Source organism: Acipenser ruthenus, chromosome 33 (genome assembly GCF_902713425.1).
Source record: "Acipenser ruthenus chromosome 33, fAciRut3.2 maternal haplotype, whole genome shotgun sequence".
Lineage (NCBI taxonomy): Eukaryota > Metazoa > Chordata > Actinopteri > Acipenseriformes > Acipenseridae > Acipenser > Acipenser ruthenus.
Window position 1 is genome coordinate 1290503 of NC_081221.1, and position 19282 is coordinate 1309784.

General features: G+C 40.6%; 1 protein-coding gene and 1 non-coding gene across 2 annotated transcripts; both read left to right on the forward strand.

The window, feature by feature from the left end:
- Positions 1 to 12179: 12179 nt before the first annotated feature.
- LOC117433462 (large ribosomal subunit protein uL14) lies at positions 12180 to 17011 on the forward strand. The gene is made up of 5 exons (XM_034055743.3): positions 12180 to 12281; positions 13484 to 13567; positions 14481 to 14609; positions 15911 to 16024; positions 16869 to 17011. Exons 1-5 carry the CDS (start codon positions 12269 to 12271, stop codon positions 16949 to 16951), a joined length of 423 nt encoding a protein of 140 aa, XP_033911634.1. The 5' UTR covers positions 12180 to 12268; the 3' UTR covers positions 16952 to 17011.
- Positions 17012 to 18926: 1915 nt separating this feature from the next.
- Positions 18927 to 18998, forward strand: trnac-gca (transfer RNA cysteine (anticodon GCA)). Its single transcript has one exon. It is a non-coding gene; the product is annotated as a tRNA-Cys (tRNA).
- Positions 18999 to 19282: the final 284 nt, after the last annotated feature.

Below are 19282 nucleotides of genomic sequence, written 5' to 3' on the forward strand. Positions count from 1 at the left end.
AAGTCACACACAATTAGATTGCATTCGTTCCAACACAATTATTTAAAGAAATACGTATAAATTATAGGGCCTATATTTATAGGAAAAAAATGAATCAATCTTCATAACTAATCTTCATAAATGCGCAAGTAAAATTTGCCACATCTGAATACATTTTGCTTTGATGGTAATCAACACATTACAGTAATCTAGCCGTATACGCTTTTAGTAATGGTTCACTAATTAAAAAAGATATGTATATATTATGATTGCTTAACACATGTTGCCAAAGCATCAAACAATTCCAAACTGTTTGGCAAAGATTCCTGTGGCTGACAAGGCCACACACAACTAGTTTGTCAACAATGACACATTCTCATTTATACTTGCACTAACTCCTGATTCATTGGGTTTCTTTGATTTAAAAAAACAAACAAACAATCATTACATAAAAAAGGGGCAGGGGGAGGAGGGTTGCAATAGGGGGTTACAATAGGGGGTTGCAATAGGGGGTTACAATAGGGGGTTACAATAGGGGGTTACAATAGGGGGTTACAATAGGAGATTACAATAGGGGGTTACAATAGGAGGTTACAATAGGGGGTTACAATAGGGGGTTACAATAGGGGGTTGCAATAGGGGGTTGCAATAGGGGGTTACAATAGGGGGTTACAATAGGAGGTTACAATAGGTTTGTGCCTGACATTCTGAAGCAGCCTGCCAGGAACACTGAGGTCAGAACAGAGCATCAGTAATGAATAATAATACAAGTATATCCTCCTACCTATAAACCGTTTAGACTCAAAATCTGAAAGAGTTAAAAAAAAGTAAAGAATATGCATGAACGCACATACATACATACATACACACATACACACATACATACATACACACATACATACATGCATACATACATACATACATACATACATACATACATACATACATACATACATACATACATACATACATACATACATACATACATACATACATACACACATACATACATGCATACATACATACATGCATATGGTGCAAAATTATTACAACACCCCATTACTTCTGTGGTTTTCTTTTGTCGTGCTTATGAAACCAAACCTCGGTAACTGAAAATCTTGAAAGTTGTCAAAACAGGCAAGTTACTAATTTCATTGATGACTTTAATAGGCCATGCGTGCAATTTATTTAAAACAGTAAGAGACAAAGGAACACATGGTAAAATGCAGGAGACTTTTTAGAAGTTGTTTAAGATGCCTAATTAAAGCACAAAGTGGTCTAACATGTTCACACATGCGTTCCTGTTGTTTCTATATCATTGTTTACTGACCGAAAATTGAAATCCTCACAGAGGTTTTCATGCAGGCAGGTAAATCTTAAAGTGTTCTAGTACGTTTGCACGCTATTGTGCATATACCTACAATCAGGCTTACATTTACATGTGTTTCCTTCATTTATATATTTACATTTTTCAATAGGCTTGCCTCTCTTCTCACTTCTCTTCCATTTTCTTTTATTATATGGAGATATTTAAGGTTTTAGTTGAATGTGTATGGAGATATATATATATATATATATATATATATATATATAGAGAGAGAGAGAGAGAGAGAGAGAGAGAGAGTGAGAGAGAGAGAGAGAGAGAGAGACTTATACGTAAAGAAAGATTACTTTACTACAATGAAATAAGGGGGTACAAATAATGTGAGGGACAATATCCCTGAATATTGCTTCCTAGGGAGAACAAACGTTTGTTCCCGGTAGAACAAATATTCGGGGGGTGGGGGGGCAATATTAGTTCACACTGCCACTCCCCATTCTCTTAGACGAATGCAGTGCCCTCTTATTACAGGTCTCGCCTCAGCAGCAGCAGTAGCAGAGCCCCAGCCTCTTAATTCATATTTTCCTCTCCTCTAAGCTCCCATGTCTGAAAGAGTCAGGTGTTTCCTGTTGCTAATCCAGACGTCTTTCCTGCTCTTTCTTTATCCACCATGGCGTTCAAGTCTCCAAGATGAAACAGAAAATAGGATACTGACCCTACCCACTTTTGTAGTGTTTTACAGACGGTGAAGCTATATACCAGAAAATAAATATGGATCCCCAATTAGCTTGATTGTGAGTAAATTATGGAAGTTATTATAAACAATGTCTTGCCTTTTATAATAAGTCTTGAGTTTTGAGAAAATGTGAATGTAGATTATTGTGGTAGCTTCTTTAAAACATATATTCGACCCAATTAGAATTGCAGCCTTAATGACTGAGCAGTTTCAAATGTTATTTGAGTTTCTTTTGTCCATCTCCCTTCTTACTATCTCATGGGGTTTGCAGTCATTCTGAGAGATTCGGGGTTCTGCTGCTTCAATAGTCGCCTTCTTCGACTTGACAAAAAGAATTCAGGACTGAAAGGGTTCAACTGAAAGTGCTGCGGCTTGGCAGACTTCATAATTTCATTCAAATCATGTGATACTGTGACCTTTCAACTCTACCAACTCTGGACTATTAGAAACGGTCCTTAGATCAGGGTTTCCCAATCCTGGTCCTGGGAGGACCCCTGTGTCTGCTGGTTTTCATTCTGAGTTCTCAATTACTGAATCAAACCCTTAGTTGAACTAATAATGTGCTTAGCTAGACCTTTTGAATTGTTCTCAGCTCTTAAAGAGTTGCCGATTTCAAGTTACTTATAAAATTGTAGTTAACTTGAAATCTCCAATTGTTTAAAAGCTGAAAAAAAATTAAGAAGGTCTAAGCTAATGGATAATTCAATTAAGGGTTCAATTAAGTAACTGCGATCTCAGCTCTAATTGCACCAATTATTTGGCTTAATTTGTCAAGATTAACAGGTTTTCCATATCTTTAGTCATTGATGATGTAAAGACAGAAAACCTGCAGGTTTGGGTCTCTCCAGGACCAGTGTTGGAGATCCCTGCTCTGGTGCACTTTTCCAGCACTCTCACCTTTCACTTCCCAAGTTCTGTACCTCTCTGACATCAGACCGTCCTGATCCTAACCCAACCTGAACCAGCTACCGGAGAACTTCAGCACTGCTCCATCTCATGCTGCCTCCTCAAGATCCACCTGTTTTCGGACTCTGCACCATGTTACTGGACCCCCTAATGCACTATCCTTGCACTAGGTCATTGTAGATATAACTTGTAATTCTAACTCGTTGCATCCTAATTCATACTGTATTTTAGTAGTACTATTGCACTTACTGTAAACGACACTGTATTTCAAAGTGTAAGTGCCCTCTGTAGGCGAGCTGAGAATCGCGGCTCCATGTTTTTATTTGACGGAACCGCGTAACCTGGCAGGAGGGTTTAAATGTGTGTGTTCGAGAAGAAAAATAGGATACGTTTCCTTTAACATGTTGTAAAATACCACATTAAAAAAAAAAAAAAAAAAAAAATCGGTTCAATATAATATTATATTCAATTATTTTAAATTGACAGATATTCTAAAGTCACGTAAAAAAAAAGTAACACATAGTCTATTTTTTCTGGAATGTGAAATAAAAAATGCAATAAAAATTGACAATGGTGTAAAAAAAATAAAATAAATAAAGATTGGTAGTCTTATTGGAGCCTTATCAAAACGCTTTAATTCGTAAATGATTTAAATACTGTGCTAAACAGACCGCCTTATACAATCGTGTGCACGTTTATTAGCAGGCCTCAAAATTTGTCATTTAATATCCTATAAACACCTACCTGCATGCAAACCTCTGGGTATGAGAATTTCAATTTTCGGTCAGTAATCAGTGCTATAAAAACAATGTGTGAAAATGTTATAACACTTTGTGCTTTAATTAGGCATCTTAAACAACTTCTAAAAAGTCTCCTGCATTTAACCATGTGTGGCTGTGGGTTCCTTTTCTCTTACTATTATAAATCAATTGCATGTGTGGCCTATTAAGTAAAATAATAAATTAAATTAGGCAATCACTCATTTGCGTATTTTGACAATGATCCAAGATTTTCAGTTGTTTGATTTCATACGCACACCAAATTAAAACTGCAGAAGCAAGGGGGTGTTCTGGTATTATTGCATTGCGCTATAATGTATTTTGCAGAAGCTTTTCCTCAGCCCCGCTCAGGGCGCGCTCCCGTCATCATTCAACCCGTTCCCACAAACAAAGCGCCGAGGGCGACAGACACTCTCAAACAAGACACCGAGCAATTATTTGGCTCCAGCGGGAGGGGCCGCCGTGCCCATTGCGAGCCGGTTCCAGCTGGTCCGTCTCGGGCATTCCAGCTCTTTGGCAGCGCTTGTAGTGGTTGGCTGTGGCGGGCGTGGAGCTCTATTAAGCTGCGAGCGAGAGAGAGAGCGCCGGGTTTTACATAGATCTACGCAACCTCCGTTTCCCACGTCTGCGCCGAGGTGGTCGCTTCGTATCTTCTAATCTTGGCATTGTTATCTAATTCCTTCGGTTGCAGATGATTTGTTTGCAAAACGATGCTGAATTCGTCTGCAAACACTCATCCTTTCTTTCTTTCTTTCTTTCTTTCTTTCTTTCTTTCTTTCTTTCTTTCTTTCTTAATTAATGAACCCCTTACAATTTGGCAAAGATTATACTAAAACCATTGGTCTACCCAAGTTTTGCATGCATTTATAAGTGCATGTAAAAGTTGGGCCACTTTTCTGCACATTTTACACATTAAGAAAAATATTTTTGAACCAGTCTGGAAAAGTATTAATACTACTACTGATATTAATAATTAAACATATGCACATATACGTATTCTGCTTCTATACCTCTACACTGTAAGACTTTAACTTTAAAACACGTATCTGTAACACACTTGAAACACGTCACTGCGTTTTTAATTCTAAATGTGTTTAGGATTTAAACACCGTGTGATGTTTATGTTGTAAGTGTGGAGTAGTGGTTAGGGCGCTGGACTCTTGACCGGAGGGTCGTGGGTTCAATCCCAGATGGGGGGACACTGCTGCTGTACCCTTGAGCAAGGTACCTTACCTAGATTGTTCCAGTAAAAACCCAACTGTATAAATGGGTAATTGTGTGTAAAAAATAATGTGATATCCTGTAACAATTGTAAGTTGTCTACTAATAAATAATAATAATAAACTGTTGGACGTGTTTATAATTTGTAGCTAACACTTTGAAAACATGTGTACGCGTTTATAACAGGGCTGGTGTTTAAAATCTAGACATTTAGCATAAACGGCACACATTAAACGTAACAATTATTTAGAGTTCCAAATCACTAAACACCAGTGTGACACCTACTGACGTATAAACACTGCTGTTTAGGAACATCACGTTTCTATTTTACTGTACACACGTGCCATTTAGATAGTAAACGCGTCACACGTTCTTAGGTTTTACATTCAGACAAACCTGTGTATACTAATGCTTGGCGTCCCAAGGACAAGTCGTGAATGAGTTTGGAAACCGCTTCCGTCTAAGATGTGTTCCCACTTGTTCTTACTTGGGGCTGCTCCACAGGGATCTGATCCAAATGAGCATGTGTTAGAAATCCAAATCAATCACACGTGTCAAATATGCCGGATTAAAACATAACTGGGGGGGTGGATAAAATGTGAGAAAATTCTAATTATTTTCTTAGCAGACGCCCTTATTCAGGACGAATTACATTATTTTTTGTACATTATTATTACATACAATTACCCATTTATACAGTTGGGTTTTTACTGGAGCAATCTAGGTAAAGTACCTTGCTCAAGGATACAGCAGCAGTGTCCCCCCACCTGGGATTGAACCCACGACCCTCCAGTCAAGAGTCCAGAGCCCTAACCACTACTCCACATGTCCCCACAAATATAGTAACTCTTGATAAAATGACGTTGTGGGGACGTCACCGCTTTGTAAAACGCCTTTAAGAACAAAATATGCCTTCTCTCTGTGTGTGTGTGTGTGTGTGTGTGTGTGTGTGTGTGTGTCTGTGTGTGTGTGTGTGTGTGTGTGTGTGTCTGTGTCTGTGTCTGTGTGTGTGTGTGTGTGTGTGTGTGTCTGTGTCTGTGTGTGTGTGTGTGTGTGTGTGTGTGTGTGTGTGTGTATGTGAGTGTGTGTGTGTGTGTATGTGTGTGTGTGTGAGTGTGTGTGTGTGTGTGAGTGTGTGTGCACGCACGATCATGCCGATGAGCTCTTGCAGTGTAGGTGTGTATATCGCTTGTTAGTCTCAGTGCTGATAGATTTATGGTTGTTGTGACACCCCGGTGATAAACAGGCAGGATCCTCCACACAGGTGTCAGGAAGCAGCACTTATGATCTCCGGCCCTTCTCCTTTCGCTTTATCACTCACAGAATGTCCTCAAACACCTCCCTGCGGGCGATTGCAGACTGTATAGCCTACATTCAGTGTGGACTTTTATAAATAAATCTATATATCTAGATAGATACCAGTAAAAAAAAAATAATAATGTGTTTCTATGTTAATTTAGCCGACCTGCATTGGCTGTCAATCGGAGTTGCCCTGATTTCTTCGGGACCCTTTCCCAAATTATAATTATTTATTTTTTTTAGCAGACGCCCTTATCCAGGGCGACTTACAATTGTCACAAGATATCACATTATTTTTCCATACAATTCCCCATTTATACAGTTGGGTTTTTACTGGAGCAATCTAGGTAAAGTACCTTGCTCAAGGGTAGAGCAGCAGTGTCCCCCACCTGGGATTGAACCCACGACCCTCCTGTCAAGAGCCCAGAGCCCCTAACCACTACTCCACACTGCTGCCCCGAAGCGGGATCGATGTTATTATGTCACAACACTAACCAATCAAGTGACGAGGGGGGTATCGCGCTTAATCCACATCAGGGAGTGCGCAGGTTTCTCCGCGGTTTAATATTCTCGTATCTTTTTTTTATTTTTTTATGATTCTCATGAGGAAAGCAGCAGCGTCCATCACTTCGGTTTTGTAAAGAAGTGAAAGCGACCTTAGCCGCAAGGCTTGCTAGGAAATATCAACCAACATCCGTCCAAAAAGCCACAGCGTGTCACTCAACTCGGGTCGACTAGCAATGAGGGAAAACCACTGCACCCCATTATATGAAAGCGTGTAGACATCATTTTACATGGCATGGCTTTTTATTCATTATAACCTATACCACCTACCCTCCATACATGGCAATCAGGCCCCGCTTTGAAAACATGTTTCAAATGATATACCTCTGATGCAGGATGGTTCATAGCAAGCCGTAATTTAGGCGCTAAACAATAATAATTATGATTATTTCAAATCACATAGAGATTAGCGCGCTGTGGAAGCAACTGCCTGAAGAAACGCCCGGATTAAACAAGCGGCCGACGGAAATGCATTTCCTTTGGGTTTTCCCAGGAGGGACTGATCTGGTCTGCAAGGTGTGTGTGTGTGTGTGTGTGTGTGTGTGTGTGTATTAGATCCTCTCTCCCGCCCACCTTCCTGTAAAATTGATGTTGTGTGTGTGTTTTGTTTTTTTTCAATCCGATCAGACCACTCATTAGGTAAAGAGAACGCCTCTCTGCAACCTGTTCTTATCGAAGTATATTGCGAATCACTCAACCGTTTAACTTCCCCTTCCTGTATTAGCAACCTCTGCTGGTTCATTAAAGGCTTTAAGCCGGGAGGGCCAAACCGGCTGTGTTTTTTATTATTAATTATTATTATTTCTTCGCAGACGCCCTTACCTAGGGCGACTTACAATTGTTACAAGAAATCACATTATTTTCACATACAATTACCCATTTATACAGTTGGGTTTTTACTGGAGTAATCTAGGTAAAGTACCTTGCTCAAGGGTACAGCAGCAGTGTCCCCCACCTGGGATTGAACCCACGACCCTCCGGTCAAGAGTCCAGAGCCCTAACCACTACCACACACTGCTGCTGTTTTCATGGCCTTCAACTTAGCTGTTCATTAATGGTTGCCCAGAAGACCTGCAGGATTGTGGATCTCCAGGACCAGAGTCAGCCCTGTAGGCCATTCCACTTCGAAAAATACCGAGATGGATGGCTGTTTAAAAACATCAAAATGAAAACCCAATTGAGGACTGTAACCCCCGAGCACAAATTCCCCCCCATCCTATACCTCTTACGAATGGAATAATCGCTTTTTGGCACAGCCAGCTAATATGAAAGCATATTTGAGAGCAGGTGATCAGCCTTAAAAAAAAACCAAAAAACATCTTTGAACTCTGGTGGTAGTGTGGTGTCGATGGAAAAAAAAATACAAACGAACAAAAAACTGAAACCGATTCTCGGCTGGAATTTCATGAAACTGCTTTTGATTGCTTGGACGGTCTCGTGTTACCTTAGCTAAGGTAGCCCCCCGGTTTAGTATTAATTAGGGTCTATGAAACTAGCCGACAGCGTTAGACTAAACAGACTGGTTAGTCCTGAATTTCTGTCGAGCTGAAGAAGAAACTGCTTTATTATTTTTTTTAACCTATATTTCTACACCGTAAATCACTCCTTTTTTTGTCATTTTTACACACTGCAGTTGACGAGTTTAGTAAGAGCAGATATAGATTGATCGACCTGCTGCAGTGAAATGACACACGGTATCTGTTTATCATTATGACGAAGGCACAGTGCACAAGCAATCCAAATTGGACACCCTCTGGTTTCAGAGTAATAGTCTACGTGTCAGTGTACGTTTTTTATTATCAGAGGAATGCCAGGCATGTGAATGCGGTATAGCTACCCAGCTGTGGTCTACTTCTACTGTATTTGCAATGGAGGGGAGGGGAGAGGGGCAGGTTGAAGCTTGCCCTAGCAGTGCGCAATATTTTTAGGCTCTCCGCGTTTCTGAGATCAAAGACAGGAAACGGGGAGGCAAAGCAAAAGGAGAAACAAGCGAGATATATTTCAAACGACCAAAAAACAAAAACGAACAACCAAACAATTGTCAAAACGTATGAAATTCCAAAAAAATACAAATTAGGTCGTTGGTTATTTTTCATCTGGTAACTCGTAACCTTACAACTCTCCAGGACCAGAGTTGGTTGTAATTATTATTATTATTATTATTATTATTATTATTATTATTATTATTATTATTATTATTATTATTATTATTATTATTAGAAACACGATCGCTGGCCCTCTCATTGTATTATGCTGAAGATCATTTTATTTTTGCAGCGTTGTTAAGTGACCACAAACCCAGCATTCACCCTGCTAACAGTGCTGAGTGTGCAGTGCGGCACGGGAGTGTTTGTCAGCATTACTCACTGCGGTAGCAGACAGTCCCAAAATGGGCTTCATATTTTAATTATGTTGTGACTGAGACCAACCTAAGTATCTCTGAAACAGGTCTCCTCAGCCCTCTGGCTTGAAACCTGGTTCCAAGAGACCACTGGGAGACCTGGTTTGAGGTTGCTGTATCAAACACCCACAAGTCTCCGCTGTTGTGCCGCGCAGTGGCCTGTTAGTCTCATGAAACCAGGTTCCAAGCCACAAAAGTGGCTTCGTATTCCCTCGGCGTTAAAAGACCCTTTGAGTCGTATCTTAAGTGTTTCCCCGTGTCCTGTGAGAAGGAAAGAAACATGCTTTGAAGTTCCTCAACTGTAATCACACGAGTCATTTTTGAATATGTTTAGAGTAATGCAATTTAAATGCAATACTTATAATCAACCAATCAATGAATCTTTATTTTATATAGCGCCTTTCATAGTGGACCACCAGCACAAAGGGCTTTACAAGATAATAATAATATAAGACAGAACAAGCGGGTCTGAGAGTTGATTTGAAGCGAGCGATACCGTATTTCGACAACGGACACACTTTCATAAACATGTACAAAATGCATTTTTAAAACATCGTCCTGTTCTAGTGTACAGGTATACGCAACAAACGAGCTACGTTGTTATTATTATATAACTTAATTTCACACTTTTTCAGCTCGACAGCAGTAATTCGGGATTCGAAGGGTTAAGTGGACCGGTGTAGTGTTATTGGAAAGCACAGAAGCGCCCATTCAAATCGGGTACGTTATGCTGTTTTCGGTCTTTTTCATTTTTTTTTTAAATGTAATTTATCATATTTTTCCTCCATCATGAAAATAGTATGCGAATATTTATCATATGCAACAAGCTTTGCGGTGGACTTCTCTTTTAGAGAAATTGATTTGTTCGTTTGCAAAAAAAAAAGAAGTGTAACTAATGGTAACTGTACCTCTTTTTGACAATAGGAAAACACCCATCAGATCGCAATTGATTGCACTTGTACCAAAATCTGACAGTGTACCATTTTCAATGTGATAACGTACCACTTTATAACATTACAAGGGTCAAGTTTTGGTATCACATTGTGACGATGTACCACTTTATAACACTACACCAGTAATCTGCACGCTGGAAAGCAGACATACAGCAACATCAGTACCAGACAGAGATATGCAGCAGCGATAAGGTGGGCTATGCTTTGACCAGGGCGCTTCCCTTAGAAAAGTTTACCCCAGTATTTTTTACAAGGTATTTTTGCAATTTTCCCATGGTTACCCCACTCGTTTACCCTAGTTTGCCAGGTCTTTATATGCATTGCCCTATACCTCTCTGTCCTTTGCTATGCGTATATGCTTTACCATGCATCTTTCGCTGTGATTTATTTTACAAGAATTAGCTGTGATGCTTTTACTATGGGAAACTTTTGTATGTGGTGTCACAGGTCGCTATTAGACACTCGCTATAAGACACTTAATAGCGCGACATTTTTCAGATTCTAATGCGCTTTGTAGGATCCAAGCTTCTGGCACAATCTTACCCGTGTCGGGTAAATTATTATTATTATTATTATTATTTATTTCTTAGCAGACGCCCTTATCCAGGGCGACTTACAATGGTTACAAGATATCACATTATTTTTACATACAATTACCCATTTATACAGTTGGGTTTTTACTGGAGCAATCTAGGTAAAGTACCTTGCTCAAGGGTACAGCAGCAGTGTCCCCACGGGGAATTGAACCCACGACCCTCCGGTCAAGAGTCCAGAGCCCTAACACTACTCCACAGTGTGATAAACTCGCCAAATAAACTCAAGCAGAATTTCAGATTTGTCCCATCGCGTAATCATGTCATATTGGAACATCGCTTATGAAATTGTGATTAAACATTACATATATTTTACTATCCTATACGATTCCGTTGATATATGTCACGATCATCGCCTTTTTTTTCATATTGGTGACGCACATTTTAAATGTACAGTTGCATGCATTTTACTTGTATACTTGGTGCCAGCTGTTAAAAAGGTCTTGTTTTATTTGTTGATAAGTCGATTGCTTCTCTTCTGTTCCAGTTCTACATGTGTAAGGTAGGTTAGATCAGCCAAAAATGGTGCATCTGGTGCATATAGGAGGCTGTGTGGTCCAGTGGTTAAAGAAAAGGGCTTGTAACCAGGAGGTCCCCAGGAGGGCTTGTACCAGGAGGTTATCTAGCCTATGTTACCGATGCAGGCAATTGGAACGGACGAGCAGCGTGGTCTACGGGTCCCCCTTGTGGCTTCTTGAAGTACTAACATTAGCTGAAGAGAATGCGTTGCTGTAACTGTAGATCATTAATAAATAATGTACACACCGTACACAATAAAAACAGGTTCTGCAATATCTATGAATAGCAATCACTATAAATACATACACGTGTTTTTCATGTAAACAATATTGCAAGTGTACATATTTGGTGCCGCTGCCAGCTACACTGCATAAAGCATTATGGGGAGAATCGTCGCTACTGCAAAAGCAACGTCCTGTCAAAATCAGCATACACAGCATAAAAAAGAGCTTTCCATGTTCGTTTTTTTTTTTTTTTTTTTTGGTCACGTGATGTCCCTTTTAAAGTTACATTTAGCCGTTATAACCGTTTTTTTTTTCAAATAATAGTTTCCTCTTAACTACGAGTTAATTTAAACAATTTAACTTCACTCGTTGTTATGCGTTCGATTTTGTATTAAAAATAAGGAGCTGCCTTTTTTTTACGTTATCAATGAAACAGAATCTCAATCAAGTTACAGGAGGACAAAAAAAAAAAAAAAAACTATCGTGAATTTGTTTCAGAATCAACGCTTTTCCAATACTTTATGAACGGAATCTGCTTTAAAAAATTAAAAACTGCGCCCTAACCATATAGCCCAAGTATATTTATCTGGGACAAGTGCCTCTCCCTTGTCACGTGAAAAGGGCACATCAGCTATTTAGCCGTCAGCTTCGTGACGTATTTAAGGGGCGGGGAGATGCCAGGCTCCCTTATCACGTGATGAGGGCATGAGGCAAAAGCGTGGATCGTATATCCCGTCATCCTTTTCGTTCCCTCTCTCTTTCCGTGAACCAAAATGTCTAAGAGAGGTAAGAGAAATCCGGAGTTCAGACCCAAAATCCAACGACATCCTTGTTTTAGACTGCAGCTAGCGCTCCACAGTCGGTCAATTTACTTAGCTAAATGCCTCCCCTTTCCTTCTCGTCAGTTATTTTCGAGCTGAGTTGTAAAAGTCATGAAGATAGATAAACCTTTTAAGAAGGTGGCTGGTGTTGTTTTGCTGTGAACCCCATCCGCAGAAAGACATTTTTGATTTCCCGAGTGATGGACAGCGGCATAAATGTTCGGTGTTTATGAATGGATTGGGATGTTAATTTTATTTTGTTTTAAGTTTTGCTTAAAATAAAAAGGCGACGAATTTGAAGCGGGTCGTGTCACTGAAATCTACTTGTAAAATGTCAGGCCTAGTTAGTTACCAACGCGCCCTACGTCCTAGCTACTTATTCTCAAATAAATTTAATCGTAACGCGGGAAAAGCACACAATTCTGAAGTTTTAAGTAAATTAGTAATAGATAAGAACCGTCTCGCTCGCAAGTCGAAGCGGTCGACATTTCCAGGGGTGTTTTAATATGCAAGTTTTGAAACGCTAGTTTGGAAATGCGTTTGTTTGTCACGGTAGCGATATACGTGATTGCATGTCAGGTCGCCCTATCCAGAGTTTTAGTTGGGCTGAAGTTTTTGAAATCTTCCTGACCGTGCAAAGGTGAAGTAAAGCGATGCATGCTGTGCGATTGTATTTTGCGTTTGAGGGGACAGGCCTTGCGAGTTCATTCAGATTTTACAGTTGTGCAAACAGATGTTCAGTTCGGTGAACAGCGATCCACTTTATTGAATGGGAGGGGGGTCTCTAGTGGCTGTTGCATGCAACCCTTAAAATGTATTTGTGGTACAAAAACAGAAAACAGTCCCTTCTAAAAGCACTTGCTTCGCCTGCACTCAGTGGCTGGGTGAGTTGTCGTGGAATGGGAATAACAAACACATCGCTTTTGGGTGAGAAGGCAGCGACCCGTGCTGTTAAATCTCAATCCGCGGTGTGACAGCTCAGAATTGAATTAGTTGAGTCCAATTCCCTTTTTTTAAAATTCCTATTGATAGGAAGTAATTATTACTTTGAATATGTTGTGTCAAACAGCCACGTGTTTGCAAAACGTATTTTGTTTTGTGAATAGAAATTCTGCAGAAACGGATTTGTGTGTAAGTTTGTCATTTATTTTCTTTGGTTCTTTTGAGGACGTGGTGGTTCCTCCGGGGCGAAGTTTCGCATCTCCCTGGGTCTCCCCGTGGGAGCCGTGATCAATTGCGCTGACAACACAGGTAAGACACCAACACGTGTGAACAATACCTTCAGGTATCCTTTAATTGGTCAGTAAGCATCGTGTTCAGTTAAGGTTTGGTCTGCCATTCTGTAACTGTTTCCCAGAAACGCTATAAAATGCTGCATCAGAACAAGCACGGTACAGTAAACGTGTGTTGAACCTTCATTTAAATCTCTGATCAGTGTTCAAGTAATGGTTCAGGTCTGTATCAACCTGTTCTCCGTACTGGGTTATCTATTCAAACAAGCATCTGGTTACCTCCATGTAGGTTTATGGCTAGGATGTTGTATGTGCACTGGATTGTAGTGCTGGCTTAAATAAATTGATAGAAACCAACCAGTATTATTAGGGATCTCTGGAACTGGAGTTTATTACTGGAGGTGTTTTATTAGCACTATCCTAATCCCTTCTAAAAGCACTTGCTTCGCCTGCACTCAGTGGCTGGGTGAGTTGTCGTGGAATGGGAATAACAAACACATCGCTGTTGGGTGAGAAGGCAGCGACACGTGCTGTTAAATCTCAATCCGCGGTGTGACAGCTCAGAATTGAACCTGCAGGAGAGGCTCCAGCCAGGGATGAGGGTCAATTCCTGTTTTTTTAAATTCCAGTTCAAATTCCTTTTTTTAAAATTCATTCCCCATTCCAACACGCTATTGGTCAAAATTGCAATTGGCAGTATTCCTTGAATTGAAGTCGCTGTTGGTCAATTAAATTGAAAGCAGTACGAGAATCTCTATCTCAAATGTAGATTAATTCCCTTGAAGGAATGTGGGGGTGGGGGGGTTGATTTCAAAAAATGACCCCCCCCATTCCAGTTCCAGCATTACCAGGAAGGCATTAGATGAATGAAAAGCTTGGAGTGCCACAGGACTTGCTGTAAACGGTTTCGTTGCTGTTTCTCCCATCCCCAGGTGCCAAGAACCTGTACATTATCTCTGTTAAAGGGATCAAGGGGCGTCTGAACAGGCTGCCAGCAGCAGGAGTGGGGGACATGGTCATGGCTACTGTGAAGAAAGGCAAGCCTGAACTCAGGAAAAAGGGTGAGTCTCAGAAGAGGGCTGGAGATAGGCTGATTTCACAGACCCTGGGAGGGATTGACTTTTGAATGTGTTGACTGCACATTCAGCAGAACCAAAGTGATTGTTAATTGTGTTTGTGCTTTTTTTTAATTTATTTTAAATGAGAAATCAGTGTCTTCAGTTATTGAAGTGGTGTTGCAGGAGGGTACATATTCTGCGTTTTTTTTAAAGATGAATTACAGGAATAAAATGGTTTAATTTGTCATGTTTAGCTAATGTGATCTCTGAAGTCTATCGAAAGCCCCTTTCACACTGGCACTCCTACCCGGGTCATAATCCTGCGTAGTGTGAAACCACGTACCTGGGTCAGACCTGGGTTAACCTGGGTCCCAGCCAACCGCCTTAATGTGGGCTGACATGCTTTGACCCGGGTTGAGCGAGACAAAATGATGGCCGTTGGTGAGCCGACGAAATAACAAACAGCCACGCCTGCGTGAAGGTTTCACTTCCGCAAGGAACGTTTCTGTTTATTCTGTTTAGCCATATCTGCGTTTTATTGAGACTCAGCATGAGCCAGACTGCAGCAGGGATGAAGAAACATTTTCAATCCAGAGAAGCTTGGATGGAAGCGTCCCTAACAAGCTGCTTCCAGGCCATTGATCCGTGCATTGTCACCCAGGTCAACCTGCTTTCTCAAAAGCAGTGTGAAATCACGTACCCGACCCGCATCACACCGGCTCCTGACCCGGGTAGAGCATGCCACTGTGAAGGGGGCTTAAGTCATTCGTCATTGTACGCTACCAGCCTGGCGTTGTGACATTCTCATTTGTCTTGGTATCCTAGGATGCAGCTCGATTGTTTTTATTGCACAGATGGAAATAAGACTCCCATTGCACAGCAGTTTGATTCCTGGTTTTACTAGGTGCACCTGAGCTTGTTCCCTATACACTGGCGAATCAAGATTGTAATAAAACCTGGAATGGGTGAAACTGCTATGCAACAGGAGCCTTATTTTCATCTCTTTTGCATAAACAAAGCAAATTAAATTTTAGATATTCGCTATGTGCAGTTCATGTGGTAACACAACCCTTCCAAAAATCACTTGCTTGACTTGCGCCCAGTGGTTGGGTGAGTTGTCGTGGAAGGGCAAATAAATCACATTGCTGTTGGGTGAGGTGGCAGCGACACATGCTGTTCAGTCTCAATCCGCAGTGTAACAAAAACGTGTTGCTTGTGTGATTAGAACTGTGTTGAAGTCGGGTATAGATGGAGCAATGTTAGAATTATTTATTTATTTTTATTTCTTGTAATTTTCTCTACAGTGCATCCTGCGGTGGTGATACGGCAACGGAAATCATACAGGAGAAAAGACGGGGTGTTCCTTTACTTCGAAGACAATGCGGGGGTCATCGTAAATAACAAAGGAGAAATGAAAGGCAAGTGTTTTTAAATAGTTGGTTTGACCCACTTGTGGGCGGGACTCTGTGCATGTTGATTCTTGATTTTTACAATGCTAAGAGTCATCAGCTAGGAAGTTGCTGTGTTCAAACCTATATACTTTTCTACCAGACCTGGGCTTGGTGGCTATTGTAATTGTGTGATTTTGTAATTTTTAAAAACTAGTGACACTTATCCCACTTAGTGTCATTGTTGCTCCTTTCCGTGTAATATTTAGATATGGGTTAGTTTTATTCACTGAAACAGTCCCTTCCAAAAGCACTTGCTTCGCCTGCACTCAGTGGCTGGGTGAGTTGTCGTGGAATGGGAATAACAAACACATCGCTGTTGGGTGAGAAGGCAGCGACACGTGCTGTTAAATCTCAATCCGCGGTGTGACAGCTCAGAATTGAACCTGCAGGAGAGGTTCAGGGGGGGTTGGGGTGGGTCATTCCTGTTTTTCACTTCCAATTTTTTTTAATTGACTCAATTATTTATTATATCCTTTTCAATTCCCAATTTGAATTGACTCGCAGTGACTTCAATTGAAGTCATTTTGAAGCTCACTTTAACAGAATGCTGCTAACTGCAGTTTTGATCAGTGTGCTGGACAATAAGGAATTGTGAATTGATAAAAAGGAGTTTGAATTGACCCCCAACCCCTTGTTGAAACAGCATGATTTGACTGGTTGTATATGGGTGGAAAAACATAATTCTAGCCAATGGAGACAAACTGTACTAGATTAGAGGGTGCTATTCCTTCTACGCTCTTTTGAGACCAGTGTTTTGTAGCAGTGCAATTAAACAAAGTGTTGTTTTTTTTTTTTTTTTTAACTCTTCCAGGTTCTGCAATCACAGGTCCTGTTGCCAAGGAGTGTGCAGATTTATGGCCCAGGATTGCTTCAAACGCTGGCAGCATTGCGTGAACACAAACCCAGCTATTGTTTGTAAAAATTTAATAAAATGTGGTTCTACCAAAAAAAAAATGTGCAAAGCTCTCTTTGTTTTTATGGAGCCATTCAATTCATGGTTGCATTGGTGCATTCTGTGTTCACTGCTGCAATAAGTAACTAGGGCAGTTTGTCTTGTGAATTGGGGGGAGGAGACTAGATAGAGGCCACATTGCTTTTAGTTTTGCTCTATTGGTGTATATTCATAACCATGCTAGTGATGACTTGCAGAGTCAGATGTTGCTTCTAGAAAGCACTTTATTTTGGGCTGGTTAGGTTGGTTGACCTAGAATGAAATACCAAATACGTTTAACTGCCCAAGATGTGACAATATCCCTCAAAGGCACGCACCCTGCTGTGCCATATTGAGGGTTAGGGTTAGGGATGGCTGGGAGGTAAGTCTTAATAAATAGACCTGGGATTGTTTCCGGGTATTGCCACATCTCTGATGTGATGATGTTGATGTTGTATAGCCCAACCACAGTCTCTTAACCTCGCTCCGAAGAGAGTAGTTGATTACTGATTTAGTGGAGCCGTCTTTATCTGCAATGCATGGAAATTCTATTAAATATGTCGTTCTGGTCTGTGGTCAAAAAAATATAACTTGGTATTAAATGTTAAAGTGCTTTTTTTATTTATATAAATGTCACATTTTATTATGTTCCAAAGAGGTGAAAATTGAATCCAGATAGGTACTGATATTTAAGTAATATATTATTAATTCCGTAGCAGACACCCTTATCCAATATGTCTTGCTGTATGTGCAGTGTCATCACATGATGTATGGCTGGTGTTAATTGTATGAAGCTCGCACAACTTTTCTGTTTTTATAGCATTGCTGAAAGTACAGTGTATATGTTTGGTACAATTGGGTCGTTATACAAAGCAGCAAGATAGCTAGCTCATTCGCGGCTGAGGGATCAGCATTATCTCCAGGAAAATAACTTAATTCTTGACCGCACGGAGGTGTCCACTATGCGTCGTGTTTAAGGCACCCAGCTCTGGGCTGTGATCTCGCCGTTCAAACTGTAAAACAATATTGTTTGACAGAACAAACACGGCTGGGGCGGGTGATCATATTATAATCTTTGCTATTTTCAGTGCGTTTGGCCTGTCTCCGGTACCTTTCACAGCAGGACTACACTTACCAGAATGCACTGGGTGAGAGTTAAAAAGCCTAAGACTGTCCTGTACAACATATTCATATAGGAACCCTATTCAGACCCTGTCCTTTTCAAAACCAAATTACAGCAATGCAATATATTTCGACTAGTTTGTATAGATCACGAGGAAGACTCAGTTTGGACAACCTAAGTGTTTGGCAAAGTAGTCGGCGATTTGATGTGGATAGTGCTGACTGGGCACAGTGCAAGCAGCCGATAAGTTCTGTAGGAACCGTGTGACTATTGTAACTGGTCTTTTTCGATGAACCATGTGCATTTGTTTAACTGTCACGTGTTTGTATCGATCACTGGCGATGGGCCACATAAACCTGATGCGGTGTCACAATTCGGCAGCAACGCAAGAATCTACGTCAGAAAGCGTCCTGCGTCACAAGCGTGACGAAGCCTACTAAAAAAATTGGGGAATTATCCTTATCCAATAAAAAATGCAAACCATTTTTGGAGGGGGAAAAAAAAAACAGATGTCGAGTGCTTCTATTAATCGTGATGTGATAAAAAAAAAAAAGCTGATGGCCACTTAAACATATTATGTGTTGTTTAACTTATATAGGTTACGGTCTGTTGTTAATTTGATTATGTTTCTTGCCAACTCTAAAATAAGCAGTCGAACTGCCCTCCAGCCTCTTGCAGAGAATAGCCTGTGGTTTGCATGGAGACAACAGGCTTGTAAAAGCAATGGTTTCAACCAGGATATTGTCAATGGAAAGCAAACAAGCTACAGAGTTGATAAGAGTTCACTACACATGTAAAGGCGTTACATTGTCACAGGGGGTATAGCTCAGTGGTAGAGCATTTGACTGCAGATCAAGAGGTCCCCGGTTCAAATCCGGATGCCCCCTTAATATATTTTTTTAAAATTGTTTTTTAAGCACTGTAATTGTCAGGAGACTATAACAACAGTTTATGATATTGATTGGAGATTTGCAAACCTACCCCCTGTCAAAACGGCCACAGTTGCCAGATTGTTAACTTGGCAATCCAGCACCTGAAACAATACAGGCCTGTCATGACATTGAGGATTTGCCTAGGACAATGGAAATGTGTATTGACACATCACCGCACCTTACAACAGTGCAGGACTACCTGTCTACATCTGGACTGCCCTCCAGCCTCTTGCAGAGAG

What these genes read in the sequence shown, in the direction of transcription:
- LOC117433462 (XM_034055743.3), top strand. An exon ending in GCCTGAACTCAGGAAAAAGG is followed by an intron (nt 14,610 to 15,910) that starts GTGAGTCTCAGA and finishes TTTTCTCTACAG; the next exon opens with TGCATCCTGCGGTGGTGATA. An exon ending in TAACAAAGGAGAAATGAAAG is followed by an intron (nt 16,025 to 16,868) that starts GCAAGTGTTTTT and finishes TAACTCTTCCAG; the next exon opens with GTTCTGCAATCACAGGTCCT.